The sequence below is a fragment of the Dipteris shenzhenensis genome, chromosome 12 (assembly GCF_047967505.1).
Source record: "Dipteris shenzhenensis isolate YYH24624 ecotype China chromosome 12, Dip_SZ_1.0, whole genome shotgun sequence".
NCBI lineage: Eukaryota > Viridiplantae > Streptophyta > Polypodiopsida > Gleicheniales > Dipteridaceae > Dipteris > Dipteris shenzhenensis.
In genome coordinates, this window is record NC_141607.1 from 8,075,223 (window position 1) to 8,087,303 (window position 12,081).

The window sequence follows — 12,081 nt, forward strand, 5'->3', positions numbered from 1 at the left end:
CAATCTCCTCTGCAATGGAAAAACGGTACATTCATTAAAGTTGCCAATAACATCTGACGCAATATCAACATCACATCGACTTCAGAAGCCTCCCATCCTCACCACGTGGAATAGAACGTGCATCATGTGCACAAATCTTCTTTGACTGCCATATTCTTTCGCCAGTGCACACGCTTTATTTCCTTAGTGGGAGATGAAGACTTCGTCATATAGCGAGGTGTCAACGATACAACGGAGATTTGCACAAACGATACGAAGGCATGGGTGAATACAAGACTTGCAAAAGAACACCGAAGAGCCTTCCATGCACCCATGCACAAATCAAAGGAGGGAGACGCAGCAACCAGTCGGGAGAGGACAGGTGTCAAGAGCAGCTCTGCATGCAACGATCCAATCCGCATGTGACACGCAGAAATGGAACGGAAAAACACACCAAAATACATAAAATCATTTTTTTCGCTTCTTGGCGCCGTTGCCTTTACTTCCCCACTACACACACACTCGTGGCCAACTATAGAGGAGCATGATGTGCGTGGCCTACGCTAACATGCAGCTGTGATACTTCCCCTAGGAGCGCCCGCAAAATCAACCCACATCTTGGGAACTAGGTGGTCTAATTAATGTCAAATTTCCATTGAACAAGAGACACACGTGTGAGTGTGTGTTAGGTGTAGATGGGCACATGCTTGTGCAGACTGCCACATGTCAAAGTACCTGCCTTGCAGAGAGAGAGAGAGAGAGAGAGAGAGAGAGAGAGAAGAGGGACCGAACGGAAGAGAGAGAGAAGTAAGTAATGAAAGGCATTAATCGAATGTTATAAGCGCCGCCAGCAGGACCGCGGATGGCATTTTTGCCACGTGAAGTTTGGATCGACATTCTTCACGCTGGCGTCTGTAACGGCGTCTTGGATTACAGGGACCTTTGCTCACTTTCCATCGTAAGCCGAACCCTTAACAGCGTCGCCAATCTCAGCTTGCTTTGGAGGCCGCTTTTTGATCGGGACCTTCCCCACTCATTGCAGAATGGAGTTGACAGCTCGACTTACGTATCAGCCGGCTCCTCTTTGGATGTCAAATCAATGTACAGAGGAAAGTAAGTGTTCTCCATTGTATTTTCGTCGTGCTGATGTACGAAAGACATGGCTCTAGAGGTATTTGCCCCATTCATGTTCAAGTCTGCAACCCTTAAAGCGATGTATTTTTAAGTTATTGAAAGGGGCAATTATACAAATGGAGTGAATATGGCCCTCCAGGATAATGGCCAACTTTGTGTCCGTTGGAATGAATTCAAGACTAGGAATTGAATCCAAGATCTCATGACTGAAGGAGTTGGCTTACTGTGATTATAAGTCAAAAACTTACAGTCGTGGGGCTGATAATCTCCTCTAAAGGGAATAAGTAAGTAGTCTTGAGAGAAGAGAAAGGAATGCTTTAATTCAAACGTTAAACTTTCTGTTGTTAGAAATGACCACAAGAGAGGGTATCGCACAGCGGAAGACATAGATGGCGCATGAATTCACATAGAAGTGTTAAAGTACGGAATCCGAAACTTCTTGACTTTGTGCATTCAACATGCATGTGTGCAGACCAGTAAATAGACGAATGCTCCTAGAGATAGAACCACCATGAGATATATTTCCATTCACAAAAGGACACAATACAAATGAGTCCAGAGTTCCACCAAATCGTGGTCCTCTGTCCGTTTGTCCTACTATGTCCTTGGCAATTCTAGATCCCTGAGCCTGCGTGCCCCTTCCCCCCCCACAGAAAAGGAAGCTTCTATTAATGCTTGAAAAACACAGTACAAGTCCGCGTGCTCCTTGCCGAGCTTCTGTAGACTTTAGTCACCGTGCCTTGATCCCTGTACCTTGCTGCCCTGGATGTCAGCCTAGGTGTGCAGCCCTTCTTGAGCTATGTCTGCAGCTCCTCAGCCCTTCCTTGTCCTCTTGGATGTAGGCCCAAAGATTGCTGGTCTGCTGCTCCAGTCTGCTCCAGGTTTGCTGCTCTAGTGGATGAGAAATGAGCCCAAGTGGCTCCCCTTTTATGGGCCCTGACAGCACCCAAACCGGCTGACCGAGTAGGGGAAAATCAGGCGGCCCAACCAGCTCTGTCAGCCGACTGGCTGGTCTCTAAAAACCACCCTGGTAGGGCTCTCCTTTTGAGGCCTTTTCAGGCCCTGCTTGGCCATGTGGCAGGCTGCCACTGGCCCAAATAGTCCTGCTGATACCTCGACCTGTTCCAGGCCCTGTTTCAGGCCCATAGCCTCTCCGAACAGGCGCCTAACTGCTGTACCAGTTCCGCTCTCTGTTCCAGCCATCTCCAGCGCTTGGAAACCAAGCTGCAAGTTCGTACAGCCTCTGTAACAGGTCTGTGCTGCTCCTGCCTGTAATGTGTACTACTGATGCTGGAATCTCTGTGCAATCATGCTCCCACCAATTGCTGACTGCCATGTGGCACCTCGATACCCCTGCTGTCCACCACGAAGGCTCAGAACTGCCAGGTATGTTCCTCTGTGTGCTCCCCACATGGCAGCCCATGTGCTGCCCGTGTGGCAGCCCCATCCTCAATCATGCTCCCACCAATTACTGACAGCGACATGGCACCTCGATACCCATGCAGTCCACCATGGAGGCTCAGAACCCCAGGTATATTCCTCTGTGTGCTGCTGCCATGGCAGTCCATGTGCTGGCCGTGTTGTAGCCCCATGCTCACATGTTTTGCTTTTGCTTGTATGCTGCTCACATGGCAGCCACATCACTTCTTGGTTCACCCCCCCATGCTCTCCTCATATGGGACCTTACAGAGAGGTGACTACACAATCTCCAACATCTGTGTGCACAAGAGAGAACTCATAAGCACCCCAAATGTTGGGTTGAGGAACTGTTTTGTAATGGGGAGTTACATGGAGATGTACATGCACCTTGATGCCTAAACATTGCCATGGTGTGTGGGCAACATTGGATGAAGGAGTCTCAAGCATTTGGTGATATCCTACATGGTTCTAGAAGTTGCTAAAAAGTCAACTGTTTGACCGTCTGCGTGCTCCTGAGGCAGCTTTGATGTCATTTTGGGTGATGGAAAAGGGGCTTTTGATGCAGACTAGTGCCTTAAAGTGTGATCTATGCTTTTGGCAATGATCACATGTCGGCAGATGATGTAAAAGGACGAGTATATGTGGTTGGTGGAGCATTACAAAGTTGCCTCGTTGGGTTGTTTGCAAGGGTTTTTGTGACTGTTTGGTTTTGTTTTTTTGAGGGCCATGGTCAGTGAATTAGTGCCTACCCTGAGGTTGTGTTTGGAGGCTGGTGTCTTTTGGTTTGCAGGTGTAGAGTACTGTAGCGTGTAAAGATGGTGGAGGTACGTATCATTTGGGGCTGCGAGGGTGAGGATGTGGAGGCATACTTGAGGTCGTTCGTGCATGCTAGTCGTGTTGGGAAAATTGATGTAATTAGGATAGAGCTATGGGACACATGAGTGTGTATGTGAACATATATGTGTGTGGATCTAGATTTGATTAGTCATAGTCAATGGACCTTTGCAAGTAGCACTAGCTAAAGAGAGGAAGATGGTGTGAGGCAGAACCTGTGCTGCCCATGCCTTGGACATCAATTCAAGTGCTCCCTCCAAAATGGATAATATACAGCTACATGCCAACTTCAAGGTGGAGTCGGATAGAAAAGAACTTGGAGAAAATGATGGCTGAGTTTGAGGAGCTTAAAGTAGGTCCCACCAGCTTGGATGCCCAGGATGGAACAAAGGGTTCCACGAGATCATAGAAATATTATTTGCTTTTAATGCATTGAATGGGGGCATGTGAAATATGATTGTCCACGGTTGATGTGGGAAAACAGTGGATGATATAGTAGGTGTTGAGCAAGAGGCAGCGTGAAAGAAGCTCAAGGTACATGCTGGAAAGCGTGGGCATGAGGATGGGATGAGCTATGACTCTGTTGGTGCACAAGGGGAAGGTATATGAAAGAAAGAAGAAGAAGAATAACTCATTTAGATGGAAGATTGGTTTGGCAGATTTCCCTCTGGGCCAGGGAGTGAAAGATTGTGACCTAATAGTCGATCTGCGAGATGTGAAGGCAATATATGTTAGAAAACAGAGGTGGAGGCTGGTTGCTACAGCTGATGCTCCCCACTGCAAAGGATAGGTAGCCCAGGAATTTCAAATCCAATTTCTTTCCTTATTGTGTACTAGTGCAGAGAGAGAGAGAGATGTGTGCAGACACTAAATGAACTGTGCTGAAGAGAGAGAGAGTAGAAACAATAGTAAATATTTGTCCAAAGATGGACCAAACCATATACAAATTGTGCTACCATGTTGTGGCAGGCATCCACTATCCGTGGCATGCTGCTGAGGCATCTTTTGGTGGAGTGGCTATGAAACAACGAAAGAAGAAGCCTCGCCTTAGCTAGGGGGTGGTATCTTCCCTTGCACCCTCAACTCCTTCACATACTGGTGGTGTGGGAGGCGTTTCCACTAGTGGGGTGGTGACGACGTAAATTGCTGTGTCTACAAAGAAGGTGCAGACTTTCTGGGATCTCGACCTTGCGTCCTCGATGATTGCCTACAGAGTGAAGATATGATCAAGAGTGGAATGCTGTCTTTGGAACCCATCTTGTCCCAATGCTCGTTACTCTTGTGTCTCTGTGTAGGAGCTGGTCTCTCTCTCTAGTACCGACTTGTAAATCTTGGCAAGTGTATGACCAATCCTGAGAGTGCAATAGTTCCCGGTATCTATGGTTCTCCTACTTTGTGTATCGGCACAATGGTAGTACTACTCCAAGCAGGGGGGAAGTGGTGACATACAACATGGTTGAACACTTGTGCTAGGTTTAGGGCCAAGACCCCTTGTCCATGTGCAAAGTGCTCAGTCCGTAGCCCCTCATGGTCCTGGGCCTTCCGGTTGTGGAGCCGGCGTAGTGCAGCTCGCACATTCTGTGCTGTGAATAAGACGCAAGTGGTGCGAGGTGACATATCAGGTAGCACCTGAGCCGGGACATCATAGAGAGATGTCACATAAGTGTGCCATACATCTGGTTCTGTAATGGGAATAGGTAGCTTCCCCTCAGATAAGAGTCCCCATGCAAAGATGGGATTACCTCCTCAAAAAGATCGAATCACCTCATCCATCCTATGTGAGAGGAACCCCTGCCTCTTACGTTGTGATCAAACCATGGGTTTTGCGGCATCTTCCTAATTGAAGGGTGTATTATAGACTTGGGTTGTGGGGAATGATCTAGTAGCGGCGTCATAGATCATTGATACGAGTTTGTTGGAGGTATAAGCAAGGTTTGCATCATCTCCAAAGGGGGGCGCTAGCCTGCGGGATAAGTGGCTCATGTATACTGCATCAAGAGCATGATCGAAGTGTACTTGGACTTGGGTTGGGGCAGGTGGATCACGTACTGTGTCTGGTAGTGCACTTGAGATGCTAAATGACAGATATGAGTGGTTGGCGCCAAGAGAGGGGGGGGGGAGACAAACTATGAAGTCATGTAACTTTGTCACAAAAGCTGGGGAGCCCAACAAGTAGTCTACAGTGCTACTACCCCCTCTGTGCGGGAAACAAGTAAGCCCTCTGGAAAATTGCGATCACTGAAGACCATTGTATATGATCAGGTCATGTAATACTCCCATCTCCACTAGGTGTCTCTCATACCTTGTCACATGTGGTGCATCCTTTGACTGTCTTACTATCCTGAGCTTTGCTAGGTCCATTTCTGGCACTATGAGGGGGTTTGACTGAAAATCGAGCAATTCTGTTCCGTGTGCATGCATTGACGTCACCTAGGAGCCGTACCTCTCCTTGCCTGGAGAACTCCACGATACCATCATATTTCATCCCATATGGGCGATGACCCTCTGTAGTGACCTCATGCGCATATGATGATGTGTCTGGGGGAAAATAACATACTGCAATAGAGAGCGGTCGTGTATCAGGTGGTTGGAATCACACCCACATGCCATGCATGCTCCTCCTTTTGCATCATTGAGATAAGCGGTCTTAGATGTGATCTAAAAACAATCACTCTCTTTTGAGAACCTCGTACCACACTATCCCTCCTCATCTCTTGTCTATATGCTGACTCCCAGGTGTATCTCGTGACTATGGGTAGTCTCTCTCTCTGAGCTCTCATATGTCTCAATGTAGAATATCATCTCTCAGCGTGGCCCTCATGCTCATGAAAGTGGATCTATCCATGGCACTCCTAAATTTAATTATCAACAGCCTCATGGGTCCATCATCCTTTCCCATTAGCCATTCAGCCTCAAAGGTGAGGTTGACCCCCACCTTGGTCATGAGTGCTTTTGCGTCCGCTATCGGGGTGTCACCCCATTGCTAGGCCTCTTACCAATATGTTTAGGGCTTTTATTCTCCATCTTTTCTCTTCCTCTAAGGCATTGCTCAATGTGTTCCTCTTCCTCTTCCCAGGTTGGAGAGGCTAGCAGGCGGTGGCAAAGAGAGAGCAGGTGGGGAGGCTGAGTGACGGGGACGCTAAGCGGCGGAGAGGCGAGGCTGAGAGAGAGAGAGAGAGAGAGAGAGAGAGAGAGAGAGAGAGAGAGAGGGGGGGGGGGAGGGAGGGAGGGAGGGAGGGAGATTTACGTTTCCATCGTGAGCCTGTGAGACAAACTACAATCCAAGGGTAACTCATACAAGCCGCTGTAGGATGGGCAAAGGGCTCGCTAGGGCTCTTGCTGAGTGCTATGCTAAAAAGCTAAAAAACTCAAAACTCAAAACTAGTACTTGCCATGGTGGCTCTCCTGTGAGATGCAAAGATATCTCGTCTTTATGCTTGTCAGGCCGTCTTTCGCTATGGCGGGGGAGGGCGGGGTGTGCATGATCTCTGTATCCGGTGTAGAGCTAGGATGGGATGAACCTCCATTGTGCGTGCTCTAGTCAACCTCTACATCGTGTGCGTATCTGTGTGTCTGGCTCCACCACTCCACATTGTCTCTTCCCACTGATCCATGTTTCCCTCATGTCAGCTATCTCCTCCTCCTCTACTCCACTATGTCCCGGGGCTGACCCGAATTCATAGAAATCTATGACATGTCGCTGTATCTCTGTCTCCTATGGCACTGTGACCTCATGCTGTCTGGTCTGCCGTAAAATAGTCTCTGTATGTCGCTGCATCTCCATGAGAGAGAGAGAGAGAGAGAGAGAGAACTTTAAAAAAAATTTACACGCACCTTGTTGTAATGGATATGCTTAGATATCATACCACCTCTCATGTGTAAGCATTTGTTCTTACATATTTGATTTACATTTTTGTTAATCCTTTTAGGAATTGGAAATATATTTGCACGGACTCTTGCTTTGTCCATGTAGCTATGTTTCCTATGCATTTGCTAGATATATATTTTAAAGGGTATCAATTTGCAAGCTTAGATATATTCTAATCTTATGAAGGGCTGTGTGTGTGCGTGCGTGCGCGCACGTGTGTGATATATAAGACCAGGTTTGAGAAGATTAGGGCTTTAAAGCTTGCTGCACACAAGCGACGAACACTGAGGATTCAGAGTCAGATTGCTGTGCTTGAGAAAGACTGTAAAGATATCGCAGGGCAGATGCGCTTAGAGAAAAAAAAGCTTTCTTCCATATTATTGGAACTAAAAAGCTTGGAGCAAGCCAGGTGCTTATCTTGTTCTTTGCTTTGAATGGGAATATCTAATTGTTTAGAATTTGATGATGTGCATATTTAAAGCGAGAAGAATCAAACTGGGAAAGCATGCTAAAATGAGACATTTTTACTTGTAAGCTCTAATCAAATTTCATTAAAAGTAATGCTTGCGTTTGTTGCATTTTTGTTGGGATGCATGCAAAATAGGTCTATCATTAGCTTGGGATATATCTGAGGAATACGAGCTTTTATCATAGTAAATCTTCATGCCAAGTATGGAAATACCTCATGCTGGGCAAGTAGATAGTCCCTTTGTTGAATCTATATGTGAGTTTGAACTTCTTTTGGTACCAATCCTACACAATTCTACCTTGAAATTTTTGTGTGGTTATTTAAGAGCATAGCACCTCAACAAACTTAGTGGTAAACCTGGGAAATAGGTGGACCTGTAGCTAAAGGTGGAAGAGGAAGAAATAAGGTTCAGTTCACCCCTAAATTCAAAAGGAAGGGGATCAATTTTAGATTAGCAAGCCCAAACCTACTCCATCAAGGGCAATAAATAAGCGAAATGCGAAATGCATCTAGACACCTCAGGAAGCCGATAACTGAGAAACTAACTAGAAGTATATAAAAGCTTTGTATTTGATGTGAAGGAGCGCACTAGTGTCCTGAATTCTCTTTTTGGAAGAACAATAGTGTAAAGTAAACCGAGCCAGGGCCTGAAAAAAGAGTAATCAAAGTTGGTTTGATTGCAGATGAAGCAAAAGAACCCTTTACTCTCAAGAGTTGTGGGGACATGTTGGAAACAAGCTAACAGTATTTTTGACTGATGCCACAGCATTAGCAGGACAAGGGGAGGAGTTCTACAACAATTTTCCAAACACTTCTCACGTCATGAAGAATAAGACTCAATGAGTACTAACGAAGGATACGTATAGGATGGTGATGATCTTTCCAGCATTTGAACTCATTGAACGTAAGGGAGTAGACATAAGGATCATTATATTTCCAAGAAACCCCAAGGAAGACAGCAAAAGAGAGCTAAATGCTGAACAAGGAGTCTTTATCCTTGCTTTACTGTTTTTTTAGCATTACGAGGCAGAAATGGCTATAACGGTACCTATTTAGTGATTTAAGCAAACCCACATCAAGGTTTCACCTTTGTTATGGTAGTATTATGTCATTTCGGATCTCTTGGTAGAGTTTTTGCTGGGGGAATAGCTTTTTCTTTGGAGATATGGCCTTGGATAGCATGCATCATGTTGAAGAAACGCTCAATGGCACTGCAAACTATTTAATACAGAAGTTCACTATGAAACTGCCTTTATTGGCAAGGGATTATGGAAGATATTTAAGGGCAATGCAGTGTCAAGAGAATTGAGCATTGGGAGATAAGAGATGGACAAAGCAATGTCCATCATTGCAGGCAATGCCAATTTTTCTCTCATTAATCACATAATCCCTCTGATAGTGGATTGTGTAGCATCCCATTTGGCAGCCTACAGTGCTGCCCAAATGTTTGCATTGTGGATATCTCCCTCCACCTAGATCTGGCCATGCGGCATCCAAAACTAATGCACACGCCCCCCATTCCTATACTAATAGTGAAACGAACCTATTCTATCTCTCTCCTGGTCAAACTCAATCACGGGCGATGGCATCTCGTTTTTTCCACCCAGCCAACTTTTCATGGATCGCATATTTCAACAGATACGTAATTTCGTCTCATGCCTATCCACAAAACCCACAACTCCCTAGATGGTTCCCTTTGCCACATGTCATCATTTTAGCCCTTTTTACTTGGTACACCATTTACCCCTCTTTTGGGGCACAATCAAACCATTTGCCCCTTGGCATTATTACACATTTAGGTGCACCTAGGCCTTAGCACTCAGAACCACCTAGTCAATGCCATTACACCCTCACCTAGGACCTTGGCAGCTACTTCTCTTGACCATTTTATTTACGCACATTAAATATTACAGAAGTCGGTCATCTAAGAGAAAATGCCCACCGATCTTTTCGAGGTCATGCTATCTCGGCTAGAGCATAACATTCCTTCCCTCTTCAAGCATCAGCGTCCTCGATGATGAAATCTGGGAACACTCTCCGCAACTGGTACACGGATTCCCAAGTAGCTTCGGATAGAGGCTGACCATGCCATGCAACCAACACCGTGGGGATCTTCTGATTGCGCACTTGCATTGTTCCTCGGTCCAAGATTCTTGTTGGTTTGCGTCTTGCATTATCCTCTATCTCCTGAAACAAAACCACACCTTCGATTAGTGAGTCACCAGTATGCATAAATTTCTTTAAACGAGAAACATGAAATAGTGGGTGCACCTTACACCCCGGTGGTAATTCTAATTTATAGGCTACCTTGCCTATTCTTTTTAGAATTAACCACGGCCCACAGTATCGAGGTGATAACTTAGCACACTCTCCTGAAGTCAATGACTTCGAATGCGAAGGAACTCTGAGCCTTCCTTAAATACTCTTATAGACCGGTTTTCATCCGCATACACCTTGGCTCTATCCATAGCCTGGCGGATATTAGCTCTCGCAAGTGCTAGCATCTCCCGCATCTGAACTACAAAGTTCGCGGCACTAGGCACTTTTTGAGGTACTCCAACTATAGTTGGATTTGCTGGTCTATAACCATAGTTCAGTTCAAACGGACTGAACCCTGTAGAGGAATGTTTTCTATCATTGTAGGCAAACTCCAACAATGGCAACCACTTGCCCCATGTATGTTGCCTCAATGACACATATGCCCTCAGCATATCTTCTAAAGTCCGGTTGACTCTCTCCGTTTGACCATCCGTCTCAGGATGATCCCCACTACTCATTCCCAACTCAGTTCTTAGTGTCTCAAATACCGCTGTCCAAAAATGACGGGTAAATCTGACATCTGCATCTGACACTATGGATCTAGGCAATCCATGCAGACGAAATATATGTCTAATAAACAAATCCGCCACTTGCGGGGCACTAACAGACTCTCTAGTCGGAATGAAGTGAGCCATCTTGGTTAGACGATCAACCACCACAAGGATAGAATCATACCCTCCTTGTGTCATAGGCAGCCCTACAATAAAGTCCATGGAAATGCTCTCCCACTTACTTAGTGATATCTCCAAGGGCTATAAAAGTCCGGGTGGCTTCACCCGCTCGGCCTTACTTACCTGACACGAAAAACACCGTGTCACATATTCATGAATATGCTTTTTCATCTTTGGCCAAAAGAAATCTCGCTTCACGAGATCATATGTCTTCTCGACTCCTGGGTGTCCCGCACATGGGCTATCATGGCACTGTCGAATGACTCTCTGTCTGAGATCATTCTGACTAGGTACTACAACCTTGCCATTTCTTTTCAGCATACCATCCCTTATGGTATATCTTGCATAAGTTTGGCCTTTTCTGGATGCCAGGTCGTCCTTTTTATTTTCCTCGGGTCTAAACACATGAGCCTTAGGCCATAAGCTCTAGACAAACTCGTCCACTTTTTGAGTTTCTCTGATCTCGGTCATTAGAGCACTCTCTAATACCGTGAAACTCAGGTTGTGCATAATGCGAGACAACGCATCAGCAACCTTATTATCTTTTCCTTTTCGGTACCGAATCGTTAAATTAAACTCCTGCATGAGCTCTGCCCACCTAGCTTGGCGGCCCCTCAAGTCAGGCTGTTTACAAAAATGTTTCAGAGTATCATGATCCACATCTACATAAAACTCTGAACCATACAAATAATGCCTCCATGTTTTCAAAGCATGGATAACAGCATACAACTCCAATTCATGAGTTGGCCAATTCCTTTGAGAGGGAGAAAGCTTCTTGCTTTCAAAGGCTACTGGCCTTCCCTCTTGAAGGAGAACTGCTCCTAGCGCAATGCCACTTGCATCGGTTTCTAGGAACAACGGTTTCTGGGGATCAACTATTTTTAATACCGGTCCTGTGACCACAGCTTGTTTTATGATGTTAAAACTTTCTTGTTGATTCTGTCCCCAAATAAAAGGTACTTTATCTGAGGTCAGATCAGTCAATGGCGATACTATTTCGGAATTCTATAAAATTGGACAAATCCCAAGAATGATCGCAACGCGGTCAGACTCTGAGGGATTGGCCAAGTTAGTATCGCAGCCACTTTCTTCGGATCCATTTCTACCCCCTGTGGAGTAATTATGAACCCTAAATATTCAAGCCTAACCATACACAGTATAGTTTTCTTTTTATTTACATAAAGACTGGCTTTCCTCAAAGTATTGAACACTATTCTTAAGTGTTCACGATGCTCAGTAATACTTTTACTGAATATCAGGATATCGTCAATAAAATGTACTACGAACTTTCCGATATACGGACGTAGTAAATCGTTCATAAGCATGACGCATGTTGCTGGAGCATTGGTAAGTCCAAAGGGCATTACCAAAAACTCGTAATGACCAAA

The 12,081-nt window shown here is 45.5% G+C and overlaps 1 protein-coding gene across 3 annotated transcripts in view; it reads left to right on the top strand.

Moving 5' to 3' along the window:
* The first annotated feature begins 651 nt into the window (after positions 1 to 651).
* The window catches only part of LOC147895762 (F-box family protein), a 63,460-nt gene continuing 52,030 nt past the window's right edge, over positions 652 to 12,081 (top strand). Inside the window, exons 1-3 of one of the 3 annotated variants that reach the window (XM_087383195.1) lie at positions 652 to 937; positions 1,022 to 1,092; positions 7,470 to 7,643. In XM_087383195.1, the coding sequence (XP_087239321.1) occupies positions 842 to 937; positions 1,022 to 1,092; positions 7,470 to 7,643 (341 nt within the window). In that variant the 5' untranslated portion in view covers positions 652 to 841. Of the gene's footprint in view, positions 1,093 to 7,469; positions 7,644 to 12,081 lie in introns of all 3 variants that reach the window. The other 2 variants (XM_087383194.1, XM_087383193.1) reach the window with 2 other exon arrangements.